General features: G+C 43.0%; 1 protein-coding gene across 3 annotated transcripts in view; it reads right to left on the reverse strand.

Moving 5' to 3' along the window:
* Positions 1 to 3,784: 3,784 nt before the first annotated feature.
* The window catches only part of NPEPPS (aminopeptidase puromycin sensitive), a 55,761-nt gene continuing 33,866 nt past the window's right edge, over positions 3,785 to 25,679 (reverse strand). For all 3 annotated transcript variants that reach the window (XM_039516747.1, XM_039516749.1, XM_039516748.1), the window contains 14 exons: positions 24,527 to 24,691; positions 23,101 to 23,205; positions 22,585 to 22,645; positions 21,464 to 21,573; positions 16,777 to 16,840; positions 15,529 to 15,668; positions 13,170 to 13,304; positions 11,482 to 11,701; positions 10,716 to 10,858; positions 9,407 to 9,463; positions 8,780 to 8,887; positions 8,095 to 8,250; positions 7,938 to 7,985; positions 3,785 to 5,156 (listed from right to left, as the gene is read on the reverse strand). In XM_039516747.1, coding sequence (XP_039372681.1) covers positions 5,004 to 5,156; positions 7,938 to 7,985; positions 8,095 to 8,250; positions 8,780 to 8,887; positions 9,407 to 9,463; positions 10,716 to 10,858; positions 11,482 to 11,701; positions 13,170 to 13,304; positions 15,529 to 15,668; positions 16,777 to 16,840; positions 21,464 to 21,573; positions 22,585 to 22,645; positions 23,101 to 23,205; positions 24,527 to 24,691 — 1,665 coding nt within the window. In that variant the 3' untranslated portion in view covers positions 3,785 to 5,003. The remainder of the gene's footprint in view (positions 5,157 to 7,937; positions 7,986 to 8,094; positions 8,251 to 8,779; positions 8,888 to 9,406; positions 9,464 to 10,715; positions 10,859 to 11,481; positions 11,702 to 13,169; positions 13,305 to 15,528; positions 15,669 to 16,776; positions 16,841 to 21,463; positions 21,574 to 22,584; positions 22,646 to 23,100; positions 23,206 to 24,526; positions 24,692 to 25,679) is intronic.

The following is a 25,679-nucleotide window of genomic DNA, read 5'->3' on the forward strand; positions in this document are numbered from 1 at the left end:
GAGACTGGGACATTGCTCAAAAAGTCGTCAAGCTCCTTGTCAAAAGGCTCGAACACTGTGAATTTAATTTTTGAAAGGAGCTGGGTTGATTGCCCTAGCCACAGTAGCACAAGCGTCTTACTGGTACCAGCTCAGACTTCGGCTAACAAGCACAGTGTATTTTATCATGCAGATGCCTGCCCACTCCAAATTGGATTGATCAAATTACTTCACATGGACTATCAAACTGTCAGGTGATCATAATTCCCGATCTCAACCAAGACTGGCTGCATTCGGATCAGGGTCCTAGAGGCTAAAATGAAGGCTATAGTTGGCATCCTTTCCCAGACAGGACCAACTAGAAGTCTGCATCTAGAGTTTGAGGCCTGCTTGTATCTATCTGCTTCAGACGAGGTAGCAGAATTGCAGGGGCGGCTCTAGCGTTTTTGCTGCCCCAAGCACAGCAGGCAGGCTGCCTTTGGCAGCGCACCTGCGGGAGGTCTGCCGGTCCCATGGATTTGGCGATGCGCCTGTGGGAGGTCTCCAGTCCCGTGGCTTTGGTGACGTGCCTGGAGGAGGTCCACTGGTCCCGTGGCTTCGGCGTACCCGCCGCCGAATCACTGCCAAATCTGCAGGACCAGGGACCTCCCGCAGGCAAGCTGCCGAAGGCTGCCTGACTGCCGCCCTCACAGGGCACCCCCCCACGGCTTGCTTGGAGCGCTGGTGCCTGGAGCTGCCACTGCAGAATTGATAGGCTATGACGTACTGAGTAGAAAAACATCAGTGGATTCCTAAGTAAACAAAAATTCAAGTCAACCTCAATGCAACCTCTCCATTTCAATTGCAAAATTCAATGCAACCTCTCCATTTTTGTAAAAAGTTTACATAAAACTTGAAATCAATGTAAGTATTTCAATGACACTTTAAAAATGCCAGTGGAGAGTCGAAACCAAAATCATCCTCTGCAGCATGTGCAGTCCAGACATGGAAGTGCAGGTGGATGAGAACTTGAAAAGGAAATTGAGGACTGTAGATAAATTGAAACTAGGCTACTTTCATGGTAGAAGCTGAGAAAACGGCAAAAGCGAACAAACCGTAGGAAAGAGTTTGAGGTCTGTATTTTTTGAAAGCTGAGTTTTAATGATCTAAGTTGGGGGGTTATGGCATAAGCAAGGAAATTTATTTTAAAATATGATTTAACTTTCCTAGGTCCCGGTAGCCTTAGGCGTAGAGAGATCAGACGGTTAAACCTTCCACCCAAAGAAAAGCACCCAGCACATTTCTATTGCTTTGATGCTTTGTGCTCAGGGAAGCCCCGCCTCCCTTTGCGCAGAGCAGGAAGTGAGCTCTGTGCTAGGAGCAGCATCTGTTCCAAACCTACACAGCCCCTCGGTTGACTGGGATTCAAATGAGCAGCTTTGGCACAGCTGTCAGAAAACCAAAGCAGGGCTCAGGAGCACCATTTCCAAGTGGGGCTGGTTCGCTCATGGAGCCTAGCAAAGCCCACCTGCCTTCTAGCACACGCAAAGCTCCTGCACCTTTAAAGGGACATTCCACATAGGATGTGGATGGTTGCAATCACAGCACAACCAGTCTGGGGCAGAAACCAACAGCAGAGTCCCTGAGGCTGAGGCACCGGTGCACCATTTCCATAGCCCTCCACTCCAGTATGCAGAAGAACATGGGAAGGGGGGGTAAGGAACCTTTCACAACAGCATCTTAGTGTTTAAGATGAACTCAAACCTCAGCCTGGGTAAAACGAGGCATAGATTACTCATCCGAAGTGTCAAAGTCACCAGGATTAGAACCCAGGAGTTCCACTCTTGCATGTCACACGCTGCTTCTCACTTGCTCTTAGGGATGCTGCCACGACCAGGAGCTGCCACGACCATAGGCCTTAATAGGCACGTAGAATATACCCAGATTGTCAGCCGAGACCTTCAGAAATCCTCCCTCACTGAAATGTGGGCTAACAGATTCGATCTAGATTTGTCCACAAACCACCTTGGAATGCGAGTCAGCCTAGTACCAAGGTTCTTGCAGGGAGAATAGATTTGGGGGTATTTCGCAGCAGCCAGGCCAGTGATGGGATGGAACGGAAGCAAACTTCTCCAAAGTAGACTAGGAAAGCTTTTACTACTGCTTCCCGTGCGGTAGGTCTCCTACTTCCTGCCTAATTTAGATCTCACTGGGGAGCTAGTTGGATAAAGAGTGAAACAGACTAGAAGGGAAAAAAAGAACAAATAATTCTGTGTAACATTTCATGGGCTTAACTTCCAAATACAACACAGTGGAGCCCTTGTTTAATGAGCTGACATGGAGGTTACCTATAATCATCCCTGATGTTCCAACCACGGGCTGCAGACAGCGTAGCAAAATACACCTCACTCCTAACCTGCAAAACTCCTGTTGTTCATCGCCCAAGCCTCAGGTCAAGCTCCACCAAGGCACCAAAAGCCTGATCTGCAGCAACTCCTGCCATTCCTAGCCTGGATCTCTTTAGACAGGGTGCCAGTTTGTGCCAAGTTGCAGGATGATTGGATGGACGTGGACAAAATAAAATTAGATTTATCTTCATCCGGGATCCAACCTAGCTCCATTCTCCTGGATCCAGAAGAAAGACCCAAGCTTTCAGTTTGTTAGTCAGCCAACTGAACAGTGACCACAAAGTTATTTTTTGTTGTTCTACCTCAATAACTTGCAAATCAAACATGCTTCGTTTACAAGTCAAAATGAGATGGTCTTAACTTAGCAGCTGCATCTGGTGTCACAAACCCAAACAGCGTTCTTTTCTCTTCATACATCACCACTCACACTGGAAGGAGAACTTGGCAGGTTATTTTGTCAGCGCACAAGAGGCAGAAGAGAAACCAGCTTGCTCATCTGCAGTTACACTGGCGCTGCAGCCCTGACGCGGCGAAAAAAAATTGTTTTGGTCAGTAAATTAAGTCGCTATGATGCAGAACGCATAGGGAGCCGACCGACTGCCTATTTAAATCACATTTCTGACCATATAGCCGCACCAATTCCAGGGATGCTGGCGTTTTGCAGACCAAGAGCCCACATAGCAATAAAGCTGCCTGTTACCTATGTACATCACTGCCTTGACTCAGCATCATTGCTCAAGGGATCCGTGCCTTGAGCATTCTTCTGTAGCTTTAAGTCCCAGCTTTCCTGCCTATAGCTTATGCAAAATTCTCCTCCCTGCCACATTAACCCAATTCTGTCGCCTTTGCTGGTTCCTTTTCCATTTCAGGATTCAGCTCCAAGCTCGCTCCTTGGTTTTTAAAGCCCGTGATGACTTGCGCCAGGGGTCTTTATACAACTAGTTTCTATTTTATTTCCCTTTCTCTGCACTGCTAGATAATCTCACCTCTGCTGGTACAAAAGCTCCTCTGCAGCTCCTGCCACTTTAAACATCTTCCTGCATCCCTACCACCCCAACTTTTCATGTTTTCAGTTGAGATTGGGAATCTCTTCTCCCTTGTCTACACCTCGTAAATTCTGTCCCTCGGTTATTAGTTCTTTCATGTTTGGGATATAGGCTGTATGCAAAATGCTATACAAGATATACAGGTCTTCTGATCTCCATTTGGTTAGCTCATCCAGCCACCCCAATACCCTACCAATGGCTGCAGGAGGGACAAAAAGGCGGAAGGACAAGTGCTCCTTTGGACAGTTAAAGCCACAGTGGACAAATGACCAACAGCGTCTATGGACATTTAAGCAGCTTTCCAAGCTGCGACGATTAATCTGAAGCAGCAACGCCTCGTCGGGCCTTGAACAGAACACAAAAAGCAGGACATCGATTTCACATTGACATTTTTATTAACGCCAACTGTTTTAATTTTTTATTTTAAAACAATAGCACAAAAAATTTCAGGGAAGCAGTCGGACAGTTAGTCTGATGACCTTCTGAAACACAGTTAAGCCACACCAAATATGAATTCCTGTTAAAAGAAAAAACCGTGGGAACTCAAACGTTCGTTCATTAGGTGGTGGTGTCTGATTAGTAGGCCATGCCGTTTGGTGAAGTCAATGATGGCACACAGCTTAGACTTCATCTAAGTCACACCAGTTATCACTAATTTAAGGCTCCTGAATCAAATGACCATCAACATCACAGCAAAGGAACAAAAATAAAAGCAGGTGTGGCTATGACTGTGAGGAGGCTGGACAAGCTAGATCTTTTAAACAAGTAACGGTGCCCGCAGGGAACCAGTCACACACTACTCTAGCTCCTCATTCACATGCATTTTGAGGGTGCATTTAATAAGGAAAAAAATATTGCATGAATTGATCTCTTATTTAATGTGGCTGTGAAAGATGTTTCTTTAACAATTCCTTTATCTCTAAGAAGGACATCAGCAAGTGGAACCAAGGAGAAAAACCAAAGAGCAACAGAACATTTTTCTTTTTGCCAAGAGGTGACACAGAAGGGATGGGGTGGGGGGGAACCTACTATCCTTGGATTTGATTGGAGGTTGCAGGAAAATAATCTCCCAAAAAACCACGCAAGTGGAATTTATGCACAGATTCAGAGTATGTTATACCAGCTACCTGCCTTTCATAGTGAACTGTTCCACACAACGCGCACTACGTCTCACACAGAGGTATTAACCCATTCCTGCCCCAGACTCATCACAAAATTCCATTGACCCAGAGCCTCTGGTTTCCTTTTTAGGGGATGTAAAAAAACAGAACATCTGTCAATAAGAGTGTAGGAAGGGGGTGTTAAATATTTTAACCACTGACAAGGCTTGAGGAAGTTTCACAGTTTTGTTATGCTCTATTTTATTACTATCATATTTACAGACTTTTTTTTTTTTGCTGAATTGCTGATAATTTTTTTTAATAGAATTTAATTCTGGAGTGTGAGCAGGAACCAGTTAACTACATTCATTGTCCAATCCCCATTGCTTTGAGAAAAGACTCCAAATTCTTGGCATATGAACCCTCTGTTGGGTAGCTCCTCCCTCTCCCCCTGACGAGGCAGTAGGACTGCAGCAGCCACATGCACAGATTCACACCATGGCTGGCGGGGCCTTGCGCTGCAGAAGATATTGGTGGATGCTCTCAGCGTCCCGATTCAGCCAAGCTGCATTCAGCAGGATGTTTTCACAGCACTGCTGGACAGTGCGTTCTGCCGACGGAGCAGGGTGAGTCTCGAAGAAGGCCTGAATAAAACACACACAATCATCTATACAGGGGTAACAGCTATAGACAAAAATATGCTTTTTTAAATGGTCAAATTCACCAGTTGGGTAGAAAGTATTTCTACGAAAACAACGTCTCGCGCTCCTGGGGCCCTTACTCATGTGAGAAGAGATGACGACGTCACTGAGCGTAGCTGGGTGAGTGAGGCCACAGGATGGGGCTCTTAGTTTGCTAGGCTACTTGTGTAACCACAGGTATGGCAGAGGAACAGCAAAATGCCTGCTCTGCTTGGGAAAATCCACAGCGTTATTCCTGCAAACTGGTTGAGACAGAGCCTTCCACCGCTACGTACTGACTACCTGTGACAGCAAACTGCGCTTAAACGAAGACAGGGCCAGCTGCCATCTCATCATGGGAGGGCAGCAAATGAGAAACAAATCCAAGGTGTGAATGTCACTAGGCTACTTGGAAGACACTAAATTACACCCGAGGCCCTTTAGGATTACGAATACCTTCCCTAACATGCTGCTTTTAAATGGGCCTCTGTCCCAGAGGAGAAGGGGCACTGCTGAGAGCACGGAGGCCTGAGACATTTTTGCTGCACACAGACCTGCCCTTCTCTCCACTCCCTGGAAGAATGGAAGTTGACCACATGGAAATAATTCCAGCCAGAGAACTCTCCATTAAAGACTGTCACTTGGCATTTCAGAATTAAAGCGGAGGATGCTATCAAAATAAGGATGAATAATCACTCCATTCCTTTGCATACTAGTGAACTCTTCCCCACGACAGCAGAACCTCACTAACTCATTCTATTGACGAGGAGAGCCACTGAGAATTAGCACATTAGTGAGCAAGGTGATAGTATTGATAATGACGGAAATGGCACCACAAAATACTCTGTTCGCTTCTCGGGATAAGTGGCTGAGTTTTGTGTAGGGGACAGGAGGATTGCAGAGGTGTGACGTGGCTCATTCATCTCACTGAGCGCTCTTCCCCCCCATCTCCCAAAGTCAAACCCAGCCCCGCTCCGGCACATCCATTTTCACGACAATCTTACTATGCGTCTGGGTTTTAGAAGAATCTGAGTATTAAAACCAGCTTCTTGAAGGGGGGGGGGGGGCTGTATCTGAGAAATCCCTTGACCAAATGACCCCAATTTGCAAAACTAAACACTACTCCAGGCCGTGTGTGACAGCAATATTATTTAAAGATTTGTAGAATTTAAGGTTAAAGGAGCCCATTAGATCATCCAGTCTGACCTCCTGTATCCCACAGGTCCTTACATTTCACCCTGGTACCCCTATATTGAGCCCAATCGTTTGTGTTTGGCTAAGTATCTCTTCCAGAAAGGCAACCAGTCTTGATCTGAAGACATCAAGAAATGGAGAATCTGCTGATTATGATGGGGCAATAGCCCCACCTGTTATGGTTGCACTAGCGATTTTCCATTTTAACAGGGATGAGAAAGGTCTACACAAACTGTCTTTTGGCTTGGAGTGTAATTTTTAAAATGTTTACTGTAGTTTGTGGACGGTTGGATTCTTCTATAGCGTTTGTGGGGGAAAAAAAATCTCATTTGAGGTTTGCCACGGCTGTTCTAATAAAGGAAGAGCTGTGACCAATTTCTGTTGGTGAGAGAAGTTGGTCCAATAAAAGATATTACCTCCCTGATCTCGTCTCTCCGATACCCTGGGACCAACGGGGCTACGACGAGACCGGTTTTAAAAAGGGCCATGTGACACATTTTTCACATCTGACATTTCTTTCCAGAAGGCGCCTCTGCAGGCAAAGAGCAAATATTGTCCCCAACACATTTTCAGAAAGCTGCCACGGACTCTCAGTAGATGGGTGCCGGTTGGATTCAATGGCCCAAGCTTGTCACCTGCTCTGACATCAGACTGTCTGCAAACGCTCCGGCTTGCCCCAGTGTAGCTGTATGCTGGCAAATGACTCTGGCTCAAACCACGCTGCTGTCCAACTCGGACTCTAACTTTTTGAACACTGCTTTTCCGGAGAGAAAGTGGGAGCGAGACATTAGCTGAGATCAGTCCTGAGAGAGCAAGATCATTTTGAGCCCCAGGTACACGCACAAAAAAAAGTTACAACATTTTGATGTCGTGATTATTTTAAGGGGACCGTATCTTGGGAACCCCATAGGCCAAATGACCTCAGATTTAGACCACTAATCCTGGATCCCTATGAGGTACAGGAATGTCCAAGACAATCCAAATATGTGAATTTTAGAGGAGTTGGAAAAATCAGCTGTTAAACTGTAAGCTAATCTCCATCTTAATGATAGTGGTACTACTGCCTCTCTAGAATCAATTTGCTTTATAGTTTACGTGGCACTTTACATCGTAAAACGATGAACATTAGATAGTTAACCACCCCACCACTTCTGACATACGGAGGTTTTAATTCCAATTTACAAATGGAGGAAACAGGGCTAGTCTACATAACAAAAGTTGCACCAGTTTACCTAGTGGGATGATTTTAAACCAATTTAGTTAAACTGGTGCAAAAAGCTACATGGACACTTATTCTAGTTCAAACCAGGTTTATTGCAGTTTAGTTTGACTTGAATAGGCATCAGATTAAACTAAGCCAAAGTAAGCGTCCACACAGGGGGGTTGCAGTAGTTCAAATAAGTCATGTTAAAAACCAATTTACTTAAACCAGTGGAACTTTCTCTTGTTGACAAGGCCCGAGAGACAGAGGTTAAGTGCCCTGGCCAAAATCACAGCCAGAGTCAAGAGAAAGCTACTCCACTCCTGTGCCTGTCTTTCATTATGTCTTACCTTAACCTCTGCAGCCATTTTATCAATTGCAAATCCATCCACCGATAGCTGAAAAGAGATAAGAATATTTATTTTTTAAGCCCGGAGAACCATTTTAATTAGAACTGTCTAGATGTTATTAACGACATGCCCAAAGTTTCCAGGCAACTGCACACACCTTTATTAGTCTGGATATTAAGAATCCACCCTGATAGCGATTATAAAGTTCCTCCCAATTGTCCTTTACAAATTTCCAGGCAGCTCTCCTCCCCTGCTTGCTGCTTCCAGCCACTCCACCGATAACAGACACGGTATCCTGGGGACGTACCTCTTCCTGCAAACAAGGAGGAAGCAAACATTCAAGCCAGTGTCCTCGGAAACAGACCATTTGCTTTATTTCTCAAGGCACTTTTCAGAGGTTGCTCTTGTAGGCAGCATCTATCAGCTTCTGTTCTCCCAGGCTGTACACCTTTTGGCTTTTTAAGGTAGAGAACAAGAAGCCAATCCATGAGGAAGAGCTGACACTAGTTAAACAGGAGAATGACTAACCCTGGGGACGGAGGGCAGACAGCCTCAGTCTAGGGCTGAACATTAAAATACAAAGACAGGTGACACCCCTTCACACTTTCCTTCTATACCCCTCTTGGGCCTGACACTGGGGCCTTGAGAACCATGCCACATTAACCATGGGATACAGTACAACTCTAGAAGATTTGGCAACGAGGCCAAAGGTTGGTGGGTCCTTTTCAAAAGCAGTTGATACTTCACCCTACCCTAGAGCCATCCATCCTACCACCTCAAGGTGCTCTATAATAGCCCTGTTCCCATGAGGTAGACAAGCACCAACCCCTCTGATAACTTACGGAAAGTGCAAAGGTCAGAACTTTTTGGATCAGTTCAGGTTGAGAGATGGCTCCGAGGACTCGCTCAATTCGGTTCTTCTCCTCCTGCATATCTGCTTGTTTGTGTAGCTTTGGAGAACAAGAGTAAGCAAAGTTAAACACAGCACAGATTAGGAGTAATCGTTATGTGGATTCTTACCCTGTATGGTAAATCATTCGCAATATACTGGAGCTGCATGGCTGGCATTCAAGTAGAGGAGATTCTGAAGTGGACATGTGGTACTACACGGCTATGAATACTCCCACAGCTCTCCACGTTATCTGCCCAGCAATGGGGCACATAGCCAACTGGTAATCTGCACTGGACTACTCAGCACTTGGTTTACATAGGGTCAAGCAGGCACCAAACGCCTTTGAGCAATGGCACATTGTTTTAAGGAAACAGGCGTAGCAGCCCACTAGATGGCACCTCAACACTATCTGTAACCAAACAATACTGTGGCAAACTAGTTTCCACATCACCTGCAGAAGATGGGAGCGACACTAGCTTCAGACCAACTGCCTCACAGATCAGTTCGTGAGGAAGAACATTTAGTTCCTGGCTGTATAAATGGACAGATCTTGAGGTGACAAGAAGAGCACACTCACCTTTAGCATAGTGTCTAAAGTAGCACCATCTCCATGCTTCAAAACGGTTACATACACCTAAGAGAGAACACAAGGAAGGTTCTTTGAAAAGCAGGCTTTTAGAAATGGAAAGGCAGAGGAAGAGATGGCAACATGGATGAAGAGGCTATAGGTAAGATATTATACACAAGAGTACTCGTAGGAGTTCTCTTACAATATAAGCTACCTGCAATAATACATTTCTCTCATTAGTGGTCTGGGACCAGATCTTGGAGAAGTTTACTGGTCCTGAAAATATCCGTACAAGATAGTGAACTTTAAAGATCTGTCTTACGCCTTGCCCTCCTGCTTCAAGTCACACTTCAGGACACCTCAAAGCTAGAAATCAATATTTTAAAAAATGCCATCAAGCTTTAATCTAACTATAAAAGGGAGAGAGATTTTGGCTGCTAAAATCATGTTGGAAATTAAACATGGGACAGCGGTGCCAGGAGGCAGTCGCAAGAAAGCAATGACAGTGACGTGATTCCCAGTGGGATAAGGCACAAGCCATTCCCGATTCTGGTAATTCACAAGATATCTGATCTTAAACCTGTTCCCAATCCTTTGATCTAGTCACTCCCAGACCTCAGACCAATGTGATTTTCAACCCCTGATCTGGTGATAGAGATAATTAGGGGTTTTGTGGCACTTCCCTTAGACAAGCTAAATAGCATACTAGTGAAAGAGTAAATGTTTTCTTAAACTACATTAACTCACTGGTGACAGATATAGATACAAAGATTAACAGAGTTTAAGGCCAGATGGGACCATTAGATCATCTGGTCTCACCTCCTATATATCACAGGCCACTGAATTTTATCCAAACACTCCTATGTTAAGCCCAATTCTTTCAGTTAAATAAAGCATTTTAGTCCTCATGAGACTGAACACCTATAAGCATTCAGTCAGCTGCCTGGAGAAAGCCAGCAATTTAAGGATTAAACTGTGAATTACTGACTAGGAGCCAGCCACAATTCAATTCAGGGCACAGCAACCTTAATTCTGTGATACTGATTTCTGCTAGCTTGCCAAAGGGGATGGGGTCAGTTCACTAATAAGTTCCAAAGCAATGAGGATTGCAAACTTGCGAGAAGCAAAATTCCAAAAACAAAAGGCGAGATCTGCTCTGTACAAACCTAATTTAGGGACAAAAACCTAGTCAGGCAGTGCTGCAGTAGGGGACTCAGACTAATTCTGGCCACTGTAAATACAAGAGTTTGGTACAGAACAAGAGGCAGAGTGAAAATGGGGTTGACTCCATTCGGAAGTAGAGTTCACAGTAACCTACAGGACTTCTCAGGTCCGCTGACAGGATGTGTTTTCCTTCTACATGGTCCTTAAACCGACGTCGCGCTTCTTCTAATGTTGCCTTATGCCCAGCTTTTCCTAGTTTTCCCAAAACCAGGCCCCTCAGAAGTGCATCCAGATGACCTGATAAACAAGGATAAGGAAGAGAGAAAAATTAATTTGGGACAATATTTAAGCAGCTCCATTCATGACCTACAGCCATTAGGGCAGGTTATAAATGCACAATCGTCTTCTCTCCCACATCCTTGGAAGCGGTGTAAAAAAGCTAGATCTTTTCCACTCCCCTGGTTCTGCTGGAGAGTGCACTGATTTTTGAGGAGAGGTTCATGAGAAGGGGATTTTGCAGGCTAGACACAAATAGTTAGATCTGTAATCTGGCCTCACTGAAGTTAGGCTCAAATGGGCATTATACCTGTCAGTGCTTTGCTACAACATGGCTCAGATTAGTCCAGGACAAATAGTGCAGGCATAAAGCTTTTCATTGGCCTTGCAATCTTTGCACTATCAGACTCATAGCTAGGGTAAGAGACCTTTCAAGGTGCAGAGAAACATGGTGAGATGGATTTGACCATGTCAGCTGGTTTTAACTGCAGCAGGAAAATATGAGGAACATTTTTCTAAACACACCAGAAGCAATGTTCCACCCCTCAAAATGCTTTGCACACCCACATTTTTTTTAACCTATTCACCATATAGCAGTATTTCAAAACCACTATTAAATTCCATAGCATAAAACCATCTCCTACCCTCTCCAGGTTTGGGGTCCCATCCCAGCCTCTCTCCTATGGGTGAAAAGACATCTTTCACAAACACCTGGATTTCCTCATAGAAGTCTGTGTGGGACAAGAGAGTTGAGAGAATCCCCAGGTTACAGCTCAGGTCGCTCCACACAGTATAATTGGGCTCATTCACAAAAGCCTCCATGACTTTTAGAACATCTACAGTGCTAATGATTCCAGCTCGGGCCTGGGAGAGGAAAAGAGACAGATTAATCTCATCTCCAAACAGATTTGAAACATTCAATAGTTCACCACACAGTTATTTAACATTCTTTCCTCTTCACAGTCTACAGGGTCTGAATGTGAGCTGCACTTGTGTGTGGAGAAAGATGGTGTCAAGATGGGTCTACTGAGAGTTTCTCACCTGCCTTCTTATTATTAATACACAGCACCCAGAGTGCATCTGAACTGCAGACAAAGCACTTTAGAAAAAGGAGGCTAAGGATAATACTGGGAAAACCGAGGGACAGAGCTTAAGCAACTTTCTCAAAGTCACAGTAGGTTTGTGTTAGGGCTGAAAACAGAACCCCCCTCAGATCTTCCTTTCTCCCTGTCAGATTCTGTGTCCACTGAAACCTCATTTTGGATTAAACATCTAAGTTTTACTTGTTACCATTTTTGCTGTTTACTTTTTGCCCTTCATTCACTTGGGACAGGGAAACTAAGGAAGTCAGTTTCATTTCCCAGTTCTTGTGCGCTAGCACAAAATTGTTGTTTCCAGCACTATGAGAAAATAATTAAACAACTGATTTTTAGAAAGTGTCATGAAAATATTTTTGTTCCGAGCAGTTTACAATACCTAAGCTACAGACCAAAACTACTGACAGCTTCTCCTTAAAAACTGTAGCAGCTAAACCGTGGCATACTTTACAAGCTTAAGACTATTTCTATCTCCAAAGTTGCAGGAAGTCAATGTAGTCTCAAAACTGTGTTTAAATCCCACAGCTGATTGCTGACTGGCAATATAAGAAAGTATGACTTCAGTTACAGGAGGTAACTGCTCCAAGAGCCCACCTCATGGGACATTTGTATCTTCGAAAGGTGATATTCAAAGCTTGCTTTGTACCCCTTGCTTTAATGCAAATCTGTGCTATGACACTGTATCCAAAACCACCAGTCATTTCTTTCAGCAAAAGAGGACCTTATCCAGCCAATTTCAGGGAAGGAGAAGGGGGAGGTCGACTGTTTCATATCTAATGCTCAAACCCTATGCAGTTTAAAAAAAAAAAGCGTATAGTATGTGGGACATAAAAATGGATTCTGTCCCCAGAGGGAAGACAGTTGACAAGCTTCTCCAACAAGCCCTTTGCTCAAAACTCTTTTAGGGATCAGGAACTAATCCTGACTCGGGTGAGAGAAACAAGGGAAGTTTTCATATACTATTTGTTTATAAAAAACACTAAGGTTGAAACACCCCTGCGAGAAACAGCAAAACAGAGTTGCAGGCTCAGGTTCGTGCTACAGGATTTAAATTTATAGTACAAGTTCTAACGTGCAAAGCTCATTAATAATCCTCTGTATGCAGTAATCCCAAAGGTGCTTTGACTCCAGGAACAGAGCCTGGTTCTTCAGACACTGATAGCTACAGTAACTGGAGTTCTTGTTAATAATCAGCTGTAAAGCGGACAACACAGGGCAGGAAGCATGTTGCTCACCAGAGAGAAGAGATCATTCTGCAGCCCAAGCCTGTCCACAGGGGGTAGGGAGAGGTCTTGGATCGCTGGTATTAAACTCTCCAGCATGTCAGGGCTGTACTGAGTACGGTAAAACCCAACTGTTCCCAGGTTTAACTGAAATACACCAAAACAAAACCAACATTACCAGCACTGAATAAATAAGCACACTGTTGTCCTTCTGGAGTATATGGAAACAGTTTTCAAATGGTCCTTGTCAGTACATGCAGCAGAATCAGCCACACAGTCATTTAAAATCATAACTATTTTGCACAGCACAGAGGGGAAAAGAAATTAAGAGGTATGAACAGATCTGAAATAAGGTGTGCTGAAGCAGAGATATCCAGAATGGCAGGAGCTGCAGAGGTGAAAGCTCTTGCACCATCAATGGTGAGTTTGTGGGGGAGACAAAGGCTAGTATTTAAAATTAGTGGGGAAGAGAGCAGAAAGAAACTAGCTCCATGAGGTAGACTGGATCAACTCCATAACAAGGAGAGCAATTCTGAATGGAAGCCTAAAGCGAACAGAGTGCCAGTGGAGCTGTTTGAGGATGGGGTGACATGGACATGCATCTGTATATGTCTGAAGGCAGACTGCAGCATTCTGGGTCTTGGAGGAATCAGTGAAGGGGACTGCAGTGCAGAAACACATCTAAGTACAGAGGAAGAACAAAAATGTGGTATCTAACGTCACTCCACAACCAGCTCAATTCAATTCTGATATTGGCAATGCCAGTGCAATATTTAGAAACCATCCAAATCACCTTTGCAGATCTCTTTCTATTCCCTGCAGAAAGACAACTAAACTCCTTTGCCCTGTGTAAAAGTGCTGCGTGGTAAGTAAATGTGATAAACTGCATGTCAGCTGAAATATTACATTTCAGTGACTCAAGCTGGGTGTTCACACGTCTGGGCTGGTAAATGAGCTCAGCCAGGCTTTGAATTTATCACCCAAATAGGACAGAGGGAAGCTCATACCTCTGCAGGTGTAACTGCACTAGGCAGTGGGTTGATTTAGTGAAGCAAAACAAAGGATGGTGATTCTTTCTCAGAAGGGCAAGGAAGTGATATTTGGGACAATATGATCTCAACTCTGCTTCTCCCATTCTTAACAGGCACATCTGAAGGTTAATCTTGGTGGATCCCACCCAGGGCCCTACACTCCCTACTTTACACCTCTTAGAATTCCCTGTGTTGAAGTCCAAGGATGCAGTGTTTCTACTCTAGCCAGTAAGAGGAATGCAAAATCTCTTCTCAAGAAGATAGTAACACAACTGAAACAAGCAGAAGTCAAATCTGTCAAGTCCCAACACACCACGAATATAACAATCCTTGAACACCACAGGACCAGAGATCAAGCACCCCTCTGCAGTTCTATTTTGAAAAGTGACTCTGAAATGACACTGTAGGGTTCCAGACGTGTCTCACTGAGTCCATATCAAATGATCTCAGTTTACAAACACAACTATGTTTTTTGTTACCTCCTGGCCTTACAAGTTCACCTTGAGTTGGTTTCCTTCTTTCTCAGGAAATGGAGAAATTTCTGGTGGGCCGGATGAATGCCGATGTGGAAGAGCCACAAACCAGGCCCCGTGGGGGAGAGAAGGGATAATCGATGCCAGTGTTACCATATGGAATTTGGATTTCCTGATTAAGGTGTTTTAGTAGCTGAAGGTTGAGAATGGGACAGTGCCCTTTTGATATGGAATCAGTGAGAGACTGGCCCCCATAATGTTATTTCATGGAGTCACCTTTCAAAGTACTTCTCTACCTTAAGAATGATTATTCCTTAACCTAAATAGTTCATATGACAGCAATCCAACAAGGTAAGTGTTTTTCAGTTTTGACATTTAGATTCTGATACACGCACCACTATCTGCTGAATTTTTCACTTGCAGATCTGTATTGGCCTGGTAATAGCCAATAAAAACTCTACACACTCATGAAAGATAAACAGGACTATTTTTGGCCAGGATGGGCTGAGTTAAGCTGTGGTTGCTATGGGGATGCACAAGAAGCCACCACAGTTCAATTCAAAAGCTGCCTCAGTTTAATAGCATCGCTCAGATTTTCCAAGCTTGGACTCCTAAATGGTTTGAGTTTACGTTGTCTAGAACGCTCTTGGAAGCAAACCCTCAAAGGGAAAGGACCTCACTAAGCAAGCACTATGGAGCAGAGCCAATGCAGGGTAATGGAACCGACAAGACCCACCAGAAGCACAGCAAGCTTGCAACGAAAAAGCGTAGGAAAGGAAAACAAATAGTCCGAATGAAGCATAATGGAACATCTCAATTAGGTTGAATTTAAGTCTCATGCACATGTTCCCTTCTGCACAAACTCACCTTCACCCACTGGCCTGGTTTAACATCTTTCAAAACCAACGTCAGCTCTGGCTTGTCCATCAGCACTTGCATTTTGGCACAGCTGGGGTCATCGCTTGTACAAATACTAATGGGGACCATCCATAGAGGGCAGTCCTCCCCTAAACAAGGGAAAGGAAAAAATGAAGCCTGAGGAAAGGAGGTAGCAGACACTACTCGACACAGAGGTTCAGTCTGATGTTCCAGCAGGTTTCAGTGGCCAATTGAACACAACAGTTTAAAGTTGGCTTATTCTGACAGTCAGAAAAATGGCAAAGATTCTGAGAGAAAAGGATCATTTTAGAATCTGACAACAGGAGTCCATATTTCACTTCTGAAATAAAAGGTTTTAATTTCTGTACATGCAGTAGCTAACCAGCATTTGTATCGACACCTCTACCCCGATAGAACGCTGTCCTCGGGAGCCAAAAAATCTTACCATGTTATAGGTGAAACCACGTTATATCAAACCTGCTTTTATCTGCCGGAGTGCACAGCCCTGTCCCCCGGAGCACTGCTTTACCGCGTTCTATCTGAATTCGTGTTATATCAGGTTGCGTTATATTGGGGTAGAGGTGTACTGAAATTATAAACGACAAGCTTGTGCTTGCTCTTATAAATGGAGAATTTACTCGGTTACTGTGGCCCATAAGATGAGGTCTTTAAGATGGCAGTCAAGGCCCCAGACTGGATATTGAACAAAGGTTTAAACATCTTAATATGATAATATAAAAGCATTTTACAGGTGCAAGTCTCTCCCCCATACATGTGATGATAACATGCAGACTCAGGATACATCTACACTGCTGAGGAAAAACCCACAGAGCTGAGTCGACTGACTCAGGCTTGTGGAGCTCAGGCTTGGGACTAACGCAGCAGTGGAGACATTTGTGCTCCGAGTCCTTCCCTGCCCTAGGTTTCAGAGCCTGGGCTTCAGCCCAAGCGTCCACACTGTTATTTTTAACCCCACACCCAGGCTGAGTCAATCGACCTGGGCTCTGAGACTCGGTGCTGAGTTTTTCTTTGCAGCATAGACATACTCTAAAAATACAAGAACACCTAGGGCTGTTCTTAACTTTGGGTTTTCACAAGTATTTAAAAAAATATCTAAATCCTAAAAGGGCACCTGCCTGTGCAATCAGACAGTGCAAGAGTTGAGTTTCACGGAAGTGCTGGCGCGGCATACAATATGATGCACGGCTCGACTCCTGCAATTAGCCTTCATCTTACCGCTATATGGTCCACTGGCACAGAACTTCTTCTGGACTAACTTCAGAACTTTGTCCTCTTCTTGCTAAAAATGGAAAATAAATGCTAGAGTAGTATCAATTTCAAAAACTTCCACGATGGAAGAACATTGTCATGAAAACTCAGAATAAGTGGAAAATATTATTTTTCCAGTTCCCCTGCTCAATCACTTGGGGCAGAGGTTTGTTTTTTGTGTTTTTTTTTTAAACTAGCAAGCAACACAACTGGAAATGGATACTAGGGTGTCATTCACTAGATGCAGAACAGAGACCCAGCACATTTAAAGATCCATCGAGTTTAAGGACAGAAGGGACTTCTAGATCATCTAGTCTGACCTTCTGCATAGCACAGGCCATTACATTTTACCCAGTTTACCCTTATATTAAGTACAATAACTTGTGTGTGGCAAAAGCATCTCTTCTAAAAAGGCATCCAGTCTACAAATCAAGACACCAAGAGATTGAGAATCTGCTACATCCCCCTTTGCTCCAAAGGTTAATACTGCATGCAGTATTCCTGTATAGGTCTCCCCAGTGTTTGTGTAGAGCTCAAATCACCTCCCTACTCCTAACTCACTACTTCCCTTTTTGCCACAGCATCATACTGGGAGATCACGTTGAGTAGCTCGTCCGTTATGACCTCTAAATCACTGCTTTCCAGGCTGCAGTCCCCCATTCCGTAGGCATGGCTTGTATTCCTTGTTCCTACAAGTATAAGTCTGCATTTGGCTATATTAAAACGCATTTTTGTTGGAACAGGCTCATCTTACCAAGCCATCCAGTATCCCTCAGTATCACTGCCCTGTTGTCATACGTTATCATTCCACTAATCTTTGGGTTAGCCGCAAATTTTATCTGCGGCCATTTTACATTTACTTCCAGAGCATTGATGAACATGTTGAACTGTGGTGAGCCTCGTGCCGATCCCTGCAGAACCTCACTAGAAACACCCCTAAATTTGATTATTATTCCCCCAAATGATGAATGGAGATTTCAGCTCCATTATCAAGAGTGGCTTCCAGTTGTCACTAAGGTAGAGTCCCTCATCTGAAGTCCCCAGCCTGTCCCATAACTGCAGGCATAGAGAACTAGAATCAAAGCAGCTGAAATTCAAACATGTCCTTAATCTGTACCAATGCTGAAAGCCTACTGGGAGTACAATAGGGTCATTCTTCACAGGCTCACTTATTCCAAGACTGACAAATTGTAACCGTGGCAGTTAAGCGTCTTCAGTGCAGAAAAGCACTTTTATCTAATATATTCTAGAAACCAATATATAAAAAAATTCAAACGACAGGTGATAGAAAGAAGCCCATATATTTTAATCCCTGGTATAGTATGATTCTGTAAGGCTATTCAAGTGTAAAGACAAGACACACAAGGAAAAAAATAGGCAAAGAAAAAATGTTCATTTTAGGAAAATCAGATGCAAGAGAATCCCAACTACAGCAGTGGTGATAACTGCCAAGTCAGAAAAGTGAAACAGGTATTTGGTGCCTGGAAGGACTAATCTGAAAAGAATAGTATCAGGAAGTCATTTCCTGCTTCTTGTAATTAACAGGAACAAGAGCACTCATATCCTCGGAAGATTGCCTGTTACAGCAGTGCTGGGCTAGGGTCAAAGGCTTTGGAATAAAAAGTATCATTTACATGCAATGACATTTTACAGGTGGACTCCTAGAACAGAGAGGTAATAAAAATACTAATGAAGAGTAGAGGCAGAGACAGCTTTGCCATGGTCTGAAGGGAAATGAGGCTTCCAATGGTTTGAAAGATTGACAAATTGGTTATATAGCACAAATCTTGGAGATTAAATGCTCACAAAAACACAGTCAGAAGTGCAATCAAAGGCTCGTCAGTTACGGCAGGAAGTGGTCCATCAGCATAGCTACTGGAGAGAGAACTTCTCCTCTACTGGAGCTTGGGTACATTAGCTACACAGTGCTGGTCCTCAAAGCCTGCCTGAGTCAGGCAACGTCGTCAGGCAGCACTTTTTCCAAGCTAATGCATGCCAGCTTTGCCAAGTTTTTAGGGATCCTCATTCAGCACTGGGATGACTCGAGACAGGTTATTCATTCATCCTTTATTTTCCTTTGAAAAGTTGCTTTGCCACTTTTGCTTCAGAGTGGAGAATTGGGTTCAAGCTTGCGGGAAGCAGGAAGAAAGAAGCCTGGGATGATTGTCAATGATTTAAAGTGTGACGGAATGGCTACACATAGCACTTTCCCTCAATGAGTAATTCTCCATTTTAAATAGTGTCAAACCAAAGTAAAGTCCACCCTTTTCCATTTAAATGTGCTTCTAAACCTGCAAGTATAGGGCTTGAAAAGTAGTGTAGGTTAAAGCCCCAATAATCAGAATTAAAGTAGAGGAGGTGACAGAAGCACCCATAGTAAATGTTCCTCAAGATGTTATGGTCCACTATGGTTCCCATAGAACATGAAAAACAAGTTGGCTACATGTTTGCAGTGCAACATGGCACTAAGAAAGGCAAATACAACTTTGGTGAACGTTAATAGAGGCATCTATAAAATCATGAATGGTATGGAGAAAGTGAATAGGGAAGCGATATTTACCCCCTCACATACCCCAAGTTCTTGGGTTGTCTCCTGATGAAATTAATAAGCAGCTGGTTTAAAACAAAAGGAAGTACTTCACACAATGCACAATCAACTTGTGGAACTCATTGCCTGGGGATGCTGTGAAGGCCAAAAGTATAACTGGATTCAAGAAAGAATTAGATAGCCATTGATGGAACTGTCCTCCAGGAAGTTATTAGCCAAGATGATTAGGGATGCAATCCATGCTCTGGGTGTCCCTAAACCTCCAACTGCTAAAAGATGGGACTGGACAAAGGGAGTGGATCACCTGAACTTGCTTCAGAGGGAATGAACAAAACAGGGCATCTGACACTGGCCACTGTCAGAAGACAGAATACTGTGCTAGATGGACCTGACCCAGTGTGGCCATTCTTATGCTCATCACACCAGAGTATAGTAGAAGATAGTGGTCCATAAAGTGTTAGTGAGACCTACCATATTGTATTAAGTCATAAGTGCCTCAGCACCAGAAGATTTTAAGAGAAAAAGGAAAAATTAGTGGTGATAGAAACATTAGCTTATAAAAAGTGACTAAGTGGCTAAGGAACTACTAATGACAGGGACGTGAGAATCATCCAACAAGTATTTGAAATGTGTAACATCAGTGATGGAAAGACACTGTGTAGGATGGTATGAACTAAAAGTAAGAGTAAGGGGATGACATTAAAAAGAGGGACACTTACTGAAAGTGAGATTATTAAACTGGAGAAGTTTCCAGGGAAAGTGGTAGAAGTCCCTCTACTTAAGATAATTTAACATTGGACTGGACAAAGTATGAAGAATATCCGGTAATCCTCTCCTAACAGTGTGATGCAGCTAATTTTAATGATGCACTTGCTCAGAGAATAATTTGCCAATTTTACTGCCCCATTATAACATTCTTAATGTATATTAGGTATGATGAACTAGAGAGAATTAGAGGTCAAGAGACCAATTTATACGCAGTGTTTCAACACTGTAATTTCAAACACCACATATCTCAGCTCCTCATTCCTGCAGGTGTCTGAGACAGTCTCTCTCTGAATGTTTACAATGCTGCCAACGATACCGAGAAAAACAGCAAACTGAAAATTGGTCACTAGAGACCACAAAAGACTTCAGAGCAATTGAAGGCAGATCAGTCTTCTGGCTGTAACATTTCAGAAACAGGAAGTCTATGATGGCAGTTCATTACACTCTTTCAGGAATTCTTTCCCCAATCTCAAATCTTAGCACCTGCATTAACCAATTTTCTCCCTGTTAATCCCAGAGGGCACAGACTATTTCAAGTACATTGGAGTAACGTCAGTAAAGCTTCTACATCCCGGTCTATAAACCTGGATGGTATGTTTCCTTTGAGAAACCAGAGCTAATACAGCCCTTCACATCATTCATTCAGCCACAGGATTGCTGGATTTACTTTGAATTTAACTCAGAAATGACTTACTAATGGATCGCATCTACCTTTGTCATACACTACGAGGATCATAGGGCTTGTAGCCCACTAGCAAGACTGGTCATGCATCTTAATCCACAGCTGATTCATTAACACAAGGAAGATTGACAGGGCCAGTCACTGTAATTAAACTGGAATGAGAAGTGAGTCACGCCAGGTATTCTCTCCCCTATACTTAATGCACACTCAGAACAAAAAGGATATTTAATGTCTAACCTCCAAGCACATGAGCTGGATGCATCAGGGGAATGAACACCATATCACTGTGAACAGCATTCCCCAAGGAATGTGACAGAAGCTCCTCTACTTAAGATACTTTGTCCAGTCTAATTTTAAATTATGAAGAATATACGATCATCCTCCCCACCCCCAACAGTGTGATAGCATGCAACTTTTATGTTCAATCTAACAGCATTCTCCCTCCCTTCAGGAGCAGATTTTGTCACTGAACAAAAGCAAGCACTGCACTGCCTCCTGATCAAACAGAAGAAAGTTCTGAAACGACTGGATACTATTAAAAGTGATCCAGGACACTTAAGTAAGGTAATGTTTTGTTCTGAAGTGAAGAGGAACATTTAGTGTAACTGGAATTTCAAAGCATCTAATGATGTTCTGTTTTTATCATCACAATTTACCTGCACTGCTTCCACATAAATGAGTGGGAATCCCATTTGTTTGGTCCATGTACTCATTACAGCAGCAATAGGTTTACCACTGGCTTTCTCCAGGCTCTCCCAAAGGTCCTCTGTAGAAGAAAAATCATCAGTTTAAGGATTCCCAAATCCCACCCCCCCACACACCCAAAACACACACACAAATGTTAATCTAATCTAAACACACATTAAATGCTGGTAAGGCCACTATACTGGCACCATCAAGAGTCTAATTTGTGTCATTTTATTTATTCTTATTGTCACAAATATACCTAATCAGAAGTTAAAGATGCCTCCCTGTGGGGTTTTATGCTCCATTTTTGTAAAGTTACACTATAACAGAGATCACGTAGTTAGAATAAGCAGCAGTTTAAACCTCCCATGGAAAACATCAACCTCTTCATTAGGATTCCAAAGAGCACTGTTTGTAATGCATTATCATCAAAATGTCTGGAGTAAGTAATAAAACATTCAGAACTGTAACAGGCTTCAAAAACAACTGCTCTCTTCTCTACATACTTTCACATATCATGCCCAGAAGCATTACCGAACATCTGGATCACTTATACCTAAGTGACACAGAGAACCCCTTATTCCACTTCAGCATTTTAACTTTGATACACAGTAAATCGCCATGTGAACTAAGTGCCAGGATACGCTGGACACAACCTCATTTGATCCATTTAATCCCACATGTGATCAGTTCTGCAAACGGAAATTTGCTGAAGCCTTAATGGCCAATTATCAACTTACTCCGAAAAACCAACCGCTCATTAGAAAAAAGCCTCAAGGGCAAAAATTCTGAATTAGACTATTGGACAGGCAGCTTTACTGGGGTAAAAGCAGCTCTTTTGGATCACTGTGCCTGTGTACTCCGGAGGTTAGAGAAATGGATTGTGAGAAAGCCAAGAGTATATTGGGTTCTAATCCAGGCTGAGCTACTGACTCATTACATGACCTCAGGTACAAGTCTATTGACTTCCTTGCATCACAGACAACTCAGCAGGGAAACTGGGTATTTTAGAAACCCAAAATACCGCTGAAAATTGAATTCTCCAGAGTTGAGCTTTCCCGGATAAAGTACAAGAATAACTGCTGATTACCTGTAGCTGCATTCCTCTGCTGGAACCTGGTTAGGTACAAATGCATTCCTTTCCGAAAATCCTAGAAAGATACAATTAAACATGTAATTGCACCAGAAAGGAGGCTCTTATTGCCCTCCCAGTGCAGTGCACTTACTTCCGCACACCAGCCAAGGATCCCTAGCACCGGTTTTACTTATCTGCCACTCCTCTAGGATGTGACATTAGGCAGAAAAATGGCTTTGTAGCATTGTTGGTAGGTGGCATTCAAGTTTCAAATGCATTTGGAACTTTTAAACAATCATGTTTCTATGTCATCCCAATAGCTTACTTCCCCCTTGAATTTATTCAGGGTGTTTACATTTCCTCTTGAAGTGTAGTTATGACTCCCCAAAACTGAGTGGGAAAATTAGTGTTCAGGAATATAAATGTTCAGCACCCAGAAATCACAAACATACATCTGTTTGTAACTGTTCATTAAGAGTTTTTACTAATAATCTGCATTAAATTGTGTACAATAGAATTGAGCATTTTTACCTCATCTCCAATGTAGTCATGTAACATTCGGATTACAGATGCTCCTTTGCTATAAGAAATAGCATCAAATATTTCGTCTACTTCAGATGGGTGGCCCACACTGACCTGGGGTTTACAGTACAATGTGTAGTTAGAACAAGCAACATCTTGTCTGCAACTCTAGTTCAAATGAACAGAACAAAAAAGTCTCAATAGCCAACGCTAAAACAATTTTCTTGTTTAATAGTTCAGCTACAGACAAAGTTCATGTAGCCTATCTCCATGTCCGAATCTCTTACTAAGCCTGCCTAACGTGCCTCTTCAGCAAGATAGGTTGAGACGGCAGTGCTAGGATTAGTTTATAGGTTGACAGTCTTGTGCTTAGCTTCCAGCACCTAATAAATAGGTCTGAAGGTCGTGCCCTAGTCCTTTGTGGCCCATGATCTACACTCAAACACTCACACTTTGACTTGACTAAGTTTGGTTCAGCTCAAAGTAAAAAAAGAATATAATGAAAACCAGTTACTGATAAGACAATGAGAAAAGTAAACTTCTAAGAGTACCAGCACGGTACCTGCCTGTGGGTGCCTGCAGTACATCCATAAGTATCCAAAATTCCCAGTTATGCAAAGCAGGATCATGCCCCTGATATCTATTACAGTAAGAATTTCCTTGATTATCTGAAAGCTTGACTAAACATATTAAATCCCTGTGTCATTTATATATTGGAGGCTAGACTATAAATATAGATGAACAGCTCCAATAGCTACCACCTCACCTGTACAAATACTAAGCAGATCAGCAGCCTAAGTTTCAAAGTTTTAAATGGCATTTTATGCACATTTTCAGGCTAAGGGGCCAGACTGACAGGCCAGAAGACTTATATTCTTATTTGTTCATAGAATAGGTACCGCACAAGCAGTGGCAACATGAGTTTCCTCATACTGTCCTGCTAATGGGCCTCAAATTCTGAACCAGAGTGACCACCTCTAAGGATTACAGGGAAGTTACTGCCCTCTGATCTATTCTTCCCTCACTGCTGAGACTCAAAAGGTACCAATTAGTGGTGGTTGCTTCTAATGTAGGCAAGTATTGACTAGGAACTGGACTGAGACCCAACAACTCATTTCGCCGTCGTCAGACAAAAACCATGAGTTTTGGTCACTAGTTTGCCAGCTCAAATCCAGCTCAAGATGAAAGGGTCTTTAAACCATTACCAATTGCTTGAGCTTTCAGATCTCCCTTAAGTACTACTGTTACTAGAAGAGGCCTTCCTATTTTACCAGAAAATCTACTAGATGTAAAAGCAATTTGAGATTTTCCTTTGCATTGTGAATACCTGCACATTTCCCTCCTTTCTAGCTATCAGTGGAAGGTTTCTACCCAGAATTCCCAGCTGAACTGAAAGAGAGACAAATAATGCCAATAGCAAGGAGTTATAGCTCACTTCAATAGGATGACTGTTGTCTAAGGCATCAAGCTCTTGCGCTCGTGTGTAATCAGCAGAAACAAACTGAGTCCAGATATCATACTCTGGGAAGCAGTGGTCTACACAGAGATACTCAATCCAGGAGGCAAAGCCTTCATTCAGCCAGAGGTGGGTCCACCATTCCTGGAAAGAAAAAAAAGTATTTGAATATAAAATGCTTTATTTCACTAGTTTCACTTATTTTAACACTCTTCCTACTCACTCAACTAAAAAGCTGCATTACAGACAATAACCTATTAATGGCCCAGTTCACCACAAATCAGAGAGAAAGGTCTACTGAGATGGTGTCTGAATCCCCCAGTATGGAGACGTCACATTCAGGAAGTGGAATAGAACACACAGCAGACTGGTTACACAACAGTATCCCCTTTAGCCTTAACAGCTTGTGGACTGAACTGAACCCAGTGCAGAATGACCTACCTAGCAACTGTTTGCTAGGTGAGATGTGCTTCCAAGAACTCAAAATAGAGAGGGCAAAGCTGCAAGTGGTACAAAGAAATTGCTGTACAAGCTGCATATTAGGCTGGATTTGAGCGCAGAGCCACAGAGGGAACAGTTACAGGAAGCTGACAAGGGAAGACCAGATTGGGGAAGCTGTCTGTGGCATGGAAGGCCACAGTTCAACAACGTAGCCAAATCCTGGGGAATCCACACATTCTGCTAATTACGGAAAGGCCTCCGTCAATCACAGGAATTTTTGTATTAATGTCCTTACAGGTAATGGAAAAGGAGTTTGGATACCTGAGTAAACAGATACTGAAAACCTGAAATCTAGGGGTTTTTTTTTTGTTTTTTTTTTTTGAAAAAGGAAGTTAAAGTAGTTTCAGGATTATACCTGTCCAAGACACACTCGCTGACAATTTTTGCAGCTTTACAATTACATGTCCTATATTTTAAGATGCATCTTCCTTCTCCATGCCTGGCTAAGAGAAAGAATGCCTACTGTACTGATGGAGATAAGGAAACCGACTCCATATGAAACTGAAAAAAAAAATAGAGGAAAAGGCTTTCCCATCCTCTTATTTCTTTCAGATATAGTACTCTTACTTATAAAACAGTGGTAGGTAAATTCAGATATGTTTGATTAAGTTGCCAGATCTATTTAAGGAGA

Source organism: Mauremys reevesii, linkage group 27 (genome assembly GCF_016161935.1).
Source record: "Mauremys reevesii isolate NIE-2019 linkage group 27, ASM1616193v1, whole genome shotgun sequence".
In the NCBI taxonomy this organism is placed as follows: domain Eukaryota; kingdom Metazoa; phylum Chordata; order Testudines; family Geoemydidae; genus Mauremys; species Mauremys reevesii.